The 13,411-nt window shown below is 36.7% G+C and overlaps 1 protein-coding gene across 4 annotated transcripts in view; it reads right to left on the reverse strand.

Annotated features, from left to right (window-relative positions):
• LOC306853367 (neuroblast differentiation-associated protein AHNAK-like) overlaps nucleotides 1-11,926 on the reverse strand; it is a 35,773-nt gene extending 23,847 nt beyond the window's left edge. Inside the window, exons 1-5 of one of the 4 annotated variants that reach the window (XM_079390709.1) lie at nucleotides 11,643-11,926; nucleotides 4,825-4,873; nucleotides 946-1,007; nucleotides 478-634; nucleotides 26-231 (exon numbers count right to left, since the gene is read on the reverse strand). In XM_079390709.1, coding sequence (XP_079246835.1) covers nucleotides 26-231; nucleotides 478-634 — 363 coding nt within the window. In that variant the 5' untranslated portion in view covers nucleotides 946-1,007; nucleotides 4,825-4,873; nucleotides 11,643-11,926. Of the gene's footprint in view, nucleotides 1-25; nucleotides 232-477; nucleotides 635-945; nucleotides 1,008-4,824; nucleotides 4,874-11,002; nucleotides 11,341-11,642 lie in introns of those variants that run through there. The other 3 variants (XM_079390710.1, XM_079390708.1, XM_079390711.1) reach the window with 3 other exon arrangements.
• Between the last annotated feature and the right edge of the window lie 1,485 nt (nucleotides 11,927-13,411).

The raw sequence follows: 13,411 nt of genomic DNA on the forward strand, positions 1-13,411 counted from the left end.
TCTACACTTTACGAGGCCACCTTACCAGAAGAATGTCTGAACTAGAGCCTCCTAACCCTCCACGTCCCTCCCATGACAATGTCCCCATTGGAGAACGGCAAGGTGACTTGTCTCCAGACTTATTTTGTAATTTTAGTCCAACCTTATGTCGGTTTAGAGTCTTTAGTAGTTCAGATGTTTCTTCTGAGCTCATGTTGTCAAAGTAAATGGTGGCCCCCACAATTTGGTCACCTGTGACAAAAAAAAAAACAGTACATGGTAAGTTTAAACTAAATGATTTACAAAAGATAAATTATATTTGAAAGACCTACAAGAACATTAATTTTCAAGACTTCATTTAAGAAAAAACAAAAAAACAAAAAGGGCAGTGGCCAATGTTGTTCGGAGAATCAAAACATTCAAGAAATGTTAGAAAATTCGATTTTCAAAATGTTTGCACATTACATTACAACCTGCAGGGTTATTTTGACTTCATACCTTCATATACTTTCCCAGTATGTGCAGCAAGGGACTCATCTTTCACCTCTTTGACAAAAATCTCTCCTTGACCTTTTTGTTCTATGGTGAGCCCAAGCGTATCGGTGCCTATCCACTGTGGGAAAAGCACTTCCCGTGTGTCCTGCTCGTCAGCCATCTTATAAATAAATAAAATGAGAAATTACACAATAGACAATGAAACAGTAAAACATAGTAATTATTACAATACCAAATATATATGTTGACTACTATACAGTTTCATGTTGAATGAGTTAAAATGAGCATAAGCTTTTTTTCTAGAGAAAAATTACCTTATAAACAGTTTAAAAAAAAAAGTGATAAGTATTTTTCAGTAACTGAAAAATACATTTAAAAAAATTTACTGAAAATTGTAGTGCTTTGCTGTAAATTACATGTAGCTATTAACATCACATAGCTAAAACACATCTAACTATTCATTCTGTATACCTCTAAATGTGTAACTTCTTCACCTGTCCCCTTGTGTGGACCGTGTCAGCCCTTGTTCTTTCCTTAACACAAAAAAAGAAAAAAAGTTAGTGTCTTGATAATAAAAAATAATAATAATTAAAAAAAACATTTTTTGTTTATTTTTTTGAACAACAGTAAATGAGTATCAAACCGAGACCACCAGATGGCAATATAGTCTCCAACAAAGTGAAAGTACACAAGCATGATTTCTGTTTGGGAACACAGCAGTGGTTTTTCTAGCAAGAACGGAGTTATCTGTATACCACGGTTTTCTTCAGTTTCAAAAAGCACTAAACCACATGGGGAGAAAAAGCTTTAAAATAAGAGCAATAACTTGTCGTTAAATGCATTAATCTCAGTTTAATACACAGATTGAACGCATCTAAAAAATCTGATGTTCATGAAATGAAAATCAGACTGTAGCCTGTAGATCTGGGAGGTCCTTTCTTGATGAACATTGCTTCAGAGTTTTTTAGCTGACATGTGGGCCTGCCATTCCAGCTTTCAACACAGAAAGTTCTTTGTTTCAGAGAATCATCCACCCTGCAATTACACAGGACCTCTTGGATATGAAAACACCTACATTCATATTTCACTCCACATTGGCAAATGAGGCACTAGTTTATTTTATGAAAACGTTTGCCAGTGACACAAAAATAAATAAAATAAATATCACCATCTTGTTATACCAAAAGCGAAGCAGAACTCAAGTCAAGTACTGTGTAGTCAATGTCCCATTTCCCACTTTGTTGCCAAGAAAGATACGAGTAGTAGTCTCATTATGTTGACATAGACAACAGTCAAAAATATAGCTCAACGGTCATTACAAAAAACATTTTTGCTCAATAACATGATTGATCAGTTAGAATAAAGTATTCCAGAATGCCATACAGAATGTAAGAGTTATTCAAGAAATCCAAATGCTCCCTTGACTCAAAATAGTAAGTATACTCACTTCTGAAATGAGCCTGACCCTGACCTTAGTGGATTAATGAAGAAATGTACACGCTCAAAATAAAATGTGAAAACAATGCTGCAAATATTAAAGGCTTAGGTGCAACTGAACCATTCATGAAGCTAATGATAAATAGTTAATTCTAAAAAATTACGTAATTTGAAATAATTTCAGCAGCAATCAAGGAATTGCAGAAATGTAAATAAATTGATAAAGTTGCTTTTAGTCTGTCTATTAGTTTTGAGTTCATCTATATGCAAGTATCTAAACACTAACAAAGTTGAACAGATATATGCATTTAAAATATACAGTCTCTGTCTTCTGGAAACTGGGTAATCGGAAAACTGATTATTCATAAACGACTAGAGAAATTTTGTGTATTTTATCAATTATAAATACCACATGCCTCAAAATTATAAATACCACATGCCTTCCACTAAATATGCTTCCCATTGGGGTGAAAGAAGGCTAGATTTGTGTCCATGTCGACCATTATACTCCAGAGACAGGACAGTACAGAGCAGATCATTTGAGAGAGTCAACCATGCTTCCCTTGACAGTACAGCACAGACTACAGAACATCTGCACTCCGTTTGAATTGTACACAAAATATTCTATTTATACTAATGCACTATTAGAGGCTGTTAGACGGCTTTAAAATTATAATCATTGCTAAGGAGAAAACAACAGGACACTACAACTACACATCAATATTACTATAATTTAACACATTTTACTGTGGCTGGACCTGGAATTCTGACAGAAACGTTAGTTTCATATTAAATCTACTTTGATTATGTGACTTAAATTCTAAATGCTTTATAAAAAAAAGGATTAGCATCATCACATGCAACCGAATAATGCATGATATTTTACATTTAATAGACATTAAGTCTTTTAATGTTATTTTAGTAAAACCTCTCAAAGTCCACAGGGGTAGAAATGCTACACATGGGACATGAAAGCTGTGAAACCCAAGCCTGAAAAAGTGCCTTATTATTGTTGGCTAAAGCTGATATTTACAAAAGGAGAAGGGAAAAACCTACATTGCTGTGTACTTAAGAACTCCCTAGCAAGCAGCGCAAAAGCTTATTATTTCACTCCAAGCCTGGTCTATGTTCTGCCTCTTAACATGATGCCACACCCTCCTTCAACATTCCTGTACCACACTACATGCATGTTCTACTTCCTTTACACTTTTTTAAACCTATATAGTCCACGGTACCATATGCACAGCGGCTGTTGTCACAAATCCTCACAGTGCTCTTTCGGAGGAGTAAACTGTGTACATCCATGACTGAAACACGGAACAATCACGGAGCAGAGGCACATTACAAGCCACTAGACCATTGCCCAACACATTAACTGTGCCCAAGCAGGCACATCTTACTTTCTCTTAACCACAGAAATTGAGCTCAAAACAACTCTGACACCAAGTATAGCGCAGATTATCTTTCTTTGTATAAGTGAGATGTCCTTTAGCTTTCACAAGAGTATAAACCATGTCACTACCAGAGCATTATTGGAGGGTATTTCCTTAAAGCAGATGGCTCTTACCCAAAATCATATGATCTGCTATGATCCATGTAAGCAGACACTCCATAATGCCTCCAGTGTTTGTACAATCATAAGACTTCAGCAATGAAATAGAGCACATCATTGTGAACTGTTGAGTTGTAATCGGGACCAAGCTTTGAGGTCTAGCAACAACGACCATCGTACTGGAGAACGAAAGATTCAAACAACACTAAAAAAAGGAAACCCCCAGATTTGAATTACTTTTGTAAAAAAGGACCAAAAGGACCTGAAAAGTGGAGGGAACCCATTATAAACCTTAACTGGTTGGCGCATTAATCATAATTGTGTGACATAACATACATCCAGCAATTCTTGCTGAAAGACAAGTGGGCGTTACTGCTTATGCTTTCATTCAATCCACTGTCTTACAACTAAGAGACTCCTTCACCTAGATATCACACTATAGATACGAACTAGAAAATACAGAAAACGTTCAAACCAAATTAGGAGAAACAATATAATTGATGTTCGACAAATAAAAAAAGTTTACAATACAGAGAAACAACTGATAAAACTTGGCTTACTGAATATCAGGTCCCTTTCTACAAAAGCACTTTTTGTAAATGATTTGATCAGTGATCATAACCTAGATTTGCTCTGTTTGACAGAAACATGGATAAAACCAGATTAATACATTACTTTAAATGAGTCTACCCCCCAAGATTACTGTTATAAAAATGAGCCACGTCCAAAAGGTAAAGGGGGAGGTGTTGCTACAGTTTATCTCAATATTCTCAGTATTTCTCGGAAAGTATAACTTGTTTGAAGTTATGGTGCTGCGTATAACATTATCTAGAGAAACACGTGTTAGTGATAAATCCCCTGTGATGTTTGTACTGGCTACTGTATACAGACCACCACACAGACTTTATTAAAGAATTTGCTGATTTTCTATCTGAGTTAGTACTGGCTGCAGATAAAGTCTTAATTGTTGGCGATTTTAATATCCATGTCGATAATGAAAAAGATGCATTAGGATCAGCATTCATAGACATTCTGAACTCTATTGCTCAGTTGGGGACACTTGATTTCTAGCGATTATCGTCAATTTGATTTCACAGATACTATTTAAACTAAACTGAGCTAGACAATGACATCACTGAATTCAATAATGAAATGCCTTTAACTGAAAATTTAGAGTGTTTAATATTATTATACATTACTGACACTCTATCCTCCAATTTGATACTGTTAAGTGTTAAGTGCTTTGACACCATCTGTATTGTTAAAAGCGCTATGTAAATAAAGGTGACTTGATTTAATTGGCAGAAGGTTTATAGCTGATGTTTTATGCATGTCATAAACTAATAGATAAGGGAACCTACTGAATTGCCAAGGCTAATGCTCAAACGCTCTCCCGTCTTCCTTTATATTCTGAAAGAAAGCAAGAAAGGAGAGGGAAATCAGATGTAATGAAAGTAAATAAGTAAATATTTAAATGCATCAATTAGTCATAAGCCAAAATCAACCCAAAACCATCAATTACAAAATGTACATTCAACTCAAGTATCTCACTTTTATCTTTTAAAGCAAAAGGCTTAATTATAATAGTTTTGCTTGCATGGTTTCGAGACCTTAAGCTAGTGGATCAAACTGACTTTATTTCCTTTTTCCTAAAAATGCAGCCCCACCCTAGTTGGCTTTATACTTTTGTTTGCCCTAAGAGGGCGACAGTGACTGAAACGGTTACAATACGAGCGCATAAAACGGGGCTTTTCCTTTGCACAAACCAAAGACAGAAGCTTGCACGTGTCTGCACAACCTTAAACGTTTCCTCTGGATGTTGCTGTTGAATAATTGTCCGACTAGTCTGACTACTGAAAGTCACAATTACTTTTGTGTTTTAATATTAAGTTTGATAACTATCTATTGTTAAATACAATTAACAGCATCACTCCCTCAAAATAAACTCTGCTTCACATGGCTGCAAGTCCACACTGTGCTCTGAACACATTTTGTAGTTGCCTTATACTAAAAGATAAACTCTTACACTCATCTAGGACTTTGTTTGCTACGTTTGATGTCATGAAAATAAAAACGTTTAGACGGCCAACTCACGTGGGAAACAACTCCTCTCTCTCAAGCAGTATTTGCTCCACTCAGTATTTGCTTTAATAATGTACTTCTCCAGTTACTCAAAAATGATAAGTGTCAATTGTTGAAAGCCATAAGCTGTGAGGCTTTTGTCAAGATTAAGTCAAGTGACTTTGTACCAAACACCTAATATAATACTCCCACAACTCAGGCATCATGAACAGAAACTTTTCAAGAGCAAGTTTTATAAGCTCTCATGCACATTCTTTAAATCTTTAAAGTGTTGAATTGTCCTTCACACTCCTTGGCCTTTGAAGCTGTCCCGTGTCTTCTTCCAATTTAGCGTTTGATCATTTCTGCATGGAGGAGGCTGAGGACAAAGAGATATCTAAGTCTTTCAGTCCATGCTAGAGAAATGTTGGGAATTTGTTTCGTTTCATAAATGTGTCTTTCAGGCAGCGATGCATGACAAGACAAGATACATGTGCGTTTCTGTGAACACTATGACAAAGAGCAGTGAAATGTGGTTTCAGTGATACTAATATAATTCAAAATGATAATAATAATAATAATAAAACGTTACGACTTGGGTCAGACCACAGATGTGGTTACTTGAAATTGAGAGGTTTCCCCTACAGCAGAAAAGCATGAAAAGACATAATGTAACACTAGCACTGCAAACAAACGCTGGAATCAGCACAGACAGGTATATGCTTGCAGGGACCTGCCCTGATATCACTTCTCTCTATTACTATTCCACTGTTACCGACTCTGCTAGAAAACAACTGTTCACAGCAAAAGTAATCATTTAAAGCCATCCCAAGCAAACTGTATACTTACCCTAACTTATAATGAAGTACCTCTCTGTCCCTTTCAAAAAGGATGGGCAAACCTTTGCTCTAAATATTTACAAAAGCATTCACTTGGGGAGTTACAATACATCTTGAAAATGACCAGCTATTTTAAAGTAAACGGCTCTTCACAGGTTTGTGGGGTCACAAAAGTAGAAAAAAACTCAACTACCTCCAACGTCTTATTTGGAAACCATTGCTAGAACCTCTCACTATCCTGTTGTTTCATTAACGGATGGATATTTCTGAGCTGTGACTGAAATAGTCATGGGCTCGCTGTGATAAAGGCCAGTCTGGACGAGGCTGTTTGCAAAGAACAACATTTGGCAGAGCAGCTGTGTACACTCAAACGGGTGACATATATGAGCCCAGTACTTAGTTGTATCAAGTTTGCTGTCACCTCACTAAAGGTGGAGCTAGCTGAACAAAACTGCATGTTACAAACACGATCAGCGATAATTACTTACAGATTATTGCGCATGTCAAATTTCAGAAAGTTAAAGAATGCCATCTAGCTTTAAAAAAAAAAAAAAAAAAAAAGTTCAGTTTCACAGAATAAATATACATGTATAGTTCGTATTGTCGTGCATGAGAAAGACTGGTACTAGAAAATAATGCGACCATAATCACGGGTCTAAATGTGTCAGACGACACCACAACGCTTCCATCTGGCAGAGATCGTTTTGGCAACAACTGTGCAACTCTAAAAGGAGCAGAGTTTATGACACAACACAGACGACGAACATCGCAAATCCAAAGTAGGGGGACACGCCCTCCGTACAATGAGAAACTCCACACTCACCATCTCTCAGCCCGCACATAGCGCACAGTGAGCTGCGAGCCCCACCCAGGCCTCCAGTCACACGCATTCCTTGATAGAGCCGTCAGGCCAACTGGACGAGAGCCCAACCTCTCCTGCTGTGACTAACTCCAAAGCAATGTCCTACTCTCTACCCAACCACTCAAATCACCCAGTGGGTCTGAGCTGGGTACAAAAACAGGGGATTCTTTCATGGTTTCCACTTACTAACAGCCAATGGAGCAGGGTCATTTTCATTTAATTTTCATTTAAAATCAGCAAGCTGATTTCCACAATTTGTAAAGACTAACAGAAACCCCCATGACACTGATAATGCACAACAAAAGAGGTAAAAAAAAAAATCTAAAAGCTCTTAGTGCGCCAATGTAAATGGGAGAAATTGCACAACTATAAATCTACATTCATAAAGATTCAGCAATGCTGCGTGTTAGATAAGTGATAGAATTATTGGACAAACCACCAGACCACTAATTATAGAAAAGCTACTGCAAGCGTTTCATGCCACACTTTTTCCATTAAAGTGTTGTAAAGTTTAATAAGAGACACACACATACTGTCAGCTATTACACAATGCAATAACAAATTGTGGCCATTAGGCTTTGCCTACAGGAGTTGCTTGGTTGCTCGCCTTTTAGCAGACATGGTTTTTCCAAAGAAAATTACAGGATGTTATTTAATACGACAAGTGTAAGTCATATTTCTCCCTTAAATGCTCATTATTCATTTCTGACAAAGCAAGAGCTGATACATGAAAACGGATAAATACGATTTGGTTAAAAGTTCCACTTTTACTTCCACATGGACTCAATTCAAAACCACAAGTGACCAAACTCTCGTGCAAAGACGTACGCTTTCAATCTCATTGTGGAAATATCACCCATTTAGAGGAACAAACAGAAGACAAAGATGAAACCATAAAAACATGCTCTGGTGAAATATATTATATAGCATCACGAAGCCTTAAACATATAAATATTTTAGATACATGTATATTAGCTAAAGGCTTTCACTTGAATTGAGGCACGTTTTTTGTCTATAGTACTGACTTGTTTGTTTATCCTGTTAACAAGGCTTTTCAAACAGACTCAAAGGATATGAGTCAGAAATCAAATACGCAGCGATGATTGACCGCAAGGTGGTTCTCTTACCAGCTCAGGCTGCATTATATTTCATTTGCCATCCGCTGGTTTTATAGTTAGGTCTGTCTCACCCACTGCCAAGCGTTTTGTAGAAGTGAAAAGGCATGTGGTTTGAAACTTCCAAATAAGTCATATCCAAACGCTCTGCTTATCTACAATTCAACTAGAAACAAATTCATGTAAACTGCACATGGAACTATCTAACCTCCGCAGCCAGTGTCCTTGGTTTGTTGTAAACAAGTAGATGTGCATACCTACATTGCTGACATGGCGTGATGTAGTACGAGCTGTAGCCAAACACTTATTCTACATCAAGACATTCTGATCATTAAATCACCTTACAGCACACTTTGGAATGCATTAGAACTATTAAACTATGGCCTCGCTGTGTACTTTGTCTTAAAAATGAATTTTTAAAATCAGTGTGCAACTTTCATCATCCACAAGCAGCTCTTACATCACTCACTGGAGCCTAGAAAACATATCAAGTGTCACTGCAGTGCATATCTTTACAGTTTTTCATTGATATGGAATTAGTTAGCACACTTGCACAAAGTACTTAGTCAATTAAAAGTGCACAATAAACCTAAATCAACATTTAATCTATTATATCGTGCAGCAATGGCAGGTGTGGTTAACAGGAAATAACATGTCACGCAAGTTGGTGCATGTATTTCAACTTGGCTACAACATAACCTACTTCCTTGCTGCATCATTAAATTATGGTTTGTGCATACAAAGCACCAAAAGTCGTTTCCAAAAGTAACTGTCTGAAAACAAGAAGACTCGTACATATTGAAGCATTAAAGTCAGGGCAAAAATAACAGCCTTGGACAGACATTGAAGCCTAACCATCTTAAGGTCATGTGATATTAAACTTTAATGAAATGCAGACCCTATCTTCTATTTCAAGGCTGACAACAAACGTAATCTAGTAATCCAAACTGAATTGCAGAAATACAATGGAAGTACTGTTTATGTCATAGGCACACGTACAAAAAGAAATCTGACTATCTGAGGTCCAAAATGTATAATAAATAAAATAATAAATTTCAACATTGTGATAGTACAAAAATATATTTTTTTAAAAATCAAAATAAGGAGGCCTATTTAAAAAAAAGAAAAGTGTAACTCGGTAAATTGAATCAATTGGAAATGCCAACAATTATTATAATATAAAAAAAAAATGATCGAGGCACATGTGCCAAGCTGTTACAACACAACTCAGTCAATATGGAAAATGATGAAATATGAATGCCTGACTCTGACTCAGAGCCATATTGGCAAACAGATAGTGTATTGTCCAACTCCGTTTTAGCTTCAAGCCAGTATTTCTCAACCATGGAATGATGATAACTCCAGGGTCTGTCTGAACAGGAAGATGCGTACTAAGATAATTCAAGTCTCAGACTTCATACTTCAAAACTCTTCAAATGATCCCTACATCCTGTGCGGCACCGTGCTGACAACTTATCTGCGATGGATCATAATTACAATTTCACGGAGAATTGATTTCTTTCATTCATTACCATTATAGAAAAAATAAAACAAACAGCGAATTAAACACTCAGCTACAATAGCCTGCCACTCCGCCCTTGGCGTTGTCACCGCAAGTCCTCGACAAGCCTTTAAGGAAACGACAAAGGAAGTGTGCACCAGTCCAGGCTCTTTCCGTTTCACGCTAGAATAGATGTTCCTATGAAGTACACAATAATCTGACCTATCAACACAGAGAAGGAGAAAGTTTTGCCTCCACTGTAAACTTCCAGGACAATCCTGCATCATATAATGACACACAGACCCCAAAACTTTGTTTCCATTCAACATTCAAATCCTAATCATTCAAGATAAGCAAGAAGCATCCTGTTCTGTTTTAAACAAAACACATTGTAACCTTCAAATACAACCAAGGTTGAAAGACATGAACATGAATGTGGCAACCACACATACCGAAAATGTTAAAAAGAAATTAAAATTAACTTTATTTTTGAAGTTACTCCAGCAGAACTTTAAAACCGTACATTATTACTGTTTGACTGCTTTAGTCTGCTATAGAGTCATCTGTCCTGACATAACAGAAGAAAGCTTTGGGTGTGGCAAGAGAAGGGGGATGGGCTCTAAATGTTCCTCTGATGAAAAATCTGCTCACAAACATTTTTAAAAGATAGCTTAAATCAGATAAACAGCTTTTTGGACGTCAACACTCCATACACATCTCCAAACTATCAGCACTTATCTCCAACTCCCCCCTTTTTGTCCTTCTTACTCTTAACTATTCCTTTCATTCTCTTATTCTGTTATATAACTAAATTTCAGTCATCCTACTGCAAAACAGCTCCATAACTAAAGTCATGCAGCAGTCTCTTTCTTCTCCATAGCAAGCCTTACTTTCTCCCTGTGTGCTTCAAACCTGGTTTCAATTAGTAAGTCTTTCCAAACCACTGCATTCCATTACCCCCTCCTCCCTTCACCCCTCTTACTCACTACCCACACCCTGGACAGGGTTCCAGGTTAAGAAAATCAAGGCAAAATGTTAAAGAATTTGCTAATTAAATTAAAACTATCACATTTCATAAGGTAACAAGGATGATTAAAACAAATGAACATTTCATATATTAAAAAAAAAGAAGAGTAAAATATGAGAAAACAATTCACCCACAGTGTAGAATATGTGCTGACGCGGTCCAAAAATCTTGAGCTATGACCAGATTTGGTACGGCAGGATAATGCTCCTTTTCAAGAGGAAAGTTAAAAATCTATGCAAGTGTGACATGCGTTTAAGTCACTGTATATACGTTTTTTTTTATGAAAATTAGTAGATAGCTTTCTTTTAATCCAAATATATTCGTTTTATTTTACAGTGTGGGCAAAGTCATGCAACCAAAGTCAGGCTTTCTTCATATCCACGTTGCACTGTTTTAACTTGGGTGTATCCTTTGCATGACATGCAAAACCCCAGAAAATTTGCCTTAATTGTGACTCATGCTTCTTCAGAGTGATTCAGTAGGTCAAGCTTAAGAAACTAAACGCTTAATTCTGAACAATTCTGTATTGTTGGGGAGAAAAAAACGTGCGCAACAGATGACAATTACTGAGCAGATACACACCCACCCTCTTCATGTTCAACAATACAGTTTGTGAGATTTTCAGAGACACAATAAACCAACATATGACGTTATTACGCATAACTGAGCATATAATAAGTCAAGAGGCAGTCTCTGGAAAAGGACTTTACGCAGCGTGCGCGTTTCATGACACAACTGCATAACTAAGTAACTTCAAGAGATACACAAACTCACCTGGAAAGTTCAACACCTTTGCTCTGGCATCTTAAGCGGTCCACAGCTTTCTGCCACAGCCCAGAAAAGTTTCCCACCACGCTTTCTAAACTAAACTTGAAGGTATTCGTGTATTCTCTCGAGGCGCGAAGCCTCCCTTTATATTTGTCTGGTTTTATTCGTTACTTTGTCACTTGCTCTCTCTCTCTTTCTCTCACATTCGTGCTGGTTTTTCCTCAGTGTGCTTGTAACTCCGGGCTATGGAGAATGGCAGAGTTTGGGCTAGGGCTGTGGAGCTCTTCTCTGGAGAAGAAGGCGGGGGTAACGGTGAAGCAGGGAGTGGTCCTTTATAATTTTAGTCCAGCCCACCCACTGTTTGAGTGGCATGTATGTTTAACACATCGATAAAGCACGTGAATATAGGTTAGAAACAGATTTTAACTAAAAGTTTGAACTGTGTTTTTAGGACAGCAGGCATTTTAATTATAAGGTTGGTGACATGTCTTTATTGAGGTAATTTGTTAAGTGTTTTGAAATGTGTAATTATGAACCTATAAAAGGCGTGTTCAATTATTTATTAATTTTTTTGGCTTAATGGTGGAAATATTTTTTGGTCATGAAATAGTCATGATTTTAAGGTATGTACCTGTACAGAAATTGATTTAAACTTACAGTAAGTGTAACATCTATTAGATGTGCACTACAAATATCACATGGTTAGGTGGCACATGATCGTAATCTCATAGTAAAGGGGGGAAATAGTTTTCATTGTATCTTTTGACTGTTGATGCTGGTCTAATTTTATGGTTCTCACTTTTATTTTATTGTTTACTCAATCCACATAATTTTTAATGTGAGTGGGCGTGGCCATTTTTATTTATAATGTGTCGCTCACTTCGGATACACTTTAGTCCACTTTAATCATTCTATAGTAACTTTCTAACTACATGTCAACTAATTCTCATTAATTTGCAACTACATGTCTACTAACTCTCAGTAGGGTAGATTTAGGGTTAGTAGAATAAGTTGACATACTTGCAAAGTAGACCCATCAAAATAAAGTGTTAGCAGATATGACGCAGACAGTCTACTAATACTCTAATGACTGCTAGTAGACATGTAGTTGCAAAGTTATTGTTAGTAGAATGTCTAAAGTGGACTATTGAAATAAAGTGTTACCTATTTATTTTATTAATTGATTGATTAATTTATTATCATGATCATAAACACACTGGTTTGTGGCACAAAATGTTTTACCAATTTATTCTTCAAGTTGTTTACCTTTATCAGCTAATGAATCAAGTCTCGCACATTCACAGAAAATAGCTTACTACCATGTTGCAAAATACAGTTTATTATAGATAAAGCAAAAAAAAAAAACATGACGATACTGAAATTTTACTTTACAGAATAGAATTCAGAAGAATATAGAGTTTTGAACTATAGTCCAGTCCTGCGGGCCACTGTCCTGCAGAATTTAGCTCCAACCCCAATTAAAGACATCTGAACCAGCTAATCAAGCTCTGATATTGATGCATACTAGAAACTTCTAGCCAGGTGTGCCGAGGAAAGCAAACCCTCCCAAAGTTTGGACACCTCTAACTAGATGTTCAAACTAAATCAGCCCCCTTCTAAAAAACACATTTTTGTGTAATTTGACTCTAAATCTTATGGTGGCTGAGAAGTGACTATCCCATGTGACAACTAGCCTTCGCATTACATTCTGTTTTGTTCATATTGTCATATTCAATACTCAAGAGAATGGCTCAAGCTATTTCACTGTCAACAGA

Source organism: Barbus barbus (genome assembly GCF_936440315.1).
Source record: "Barbus barbus genome assembly, chromosome: 33".
Taxonomy (NCBI): Eukaryota; Metazoa; Chordata; class Actinopteri; order Cypriniformes; family Cyprinidae; genus Barbus; species Barbus barbus.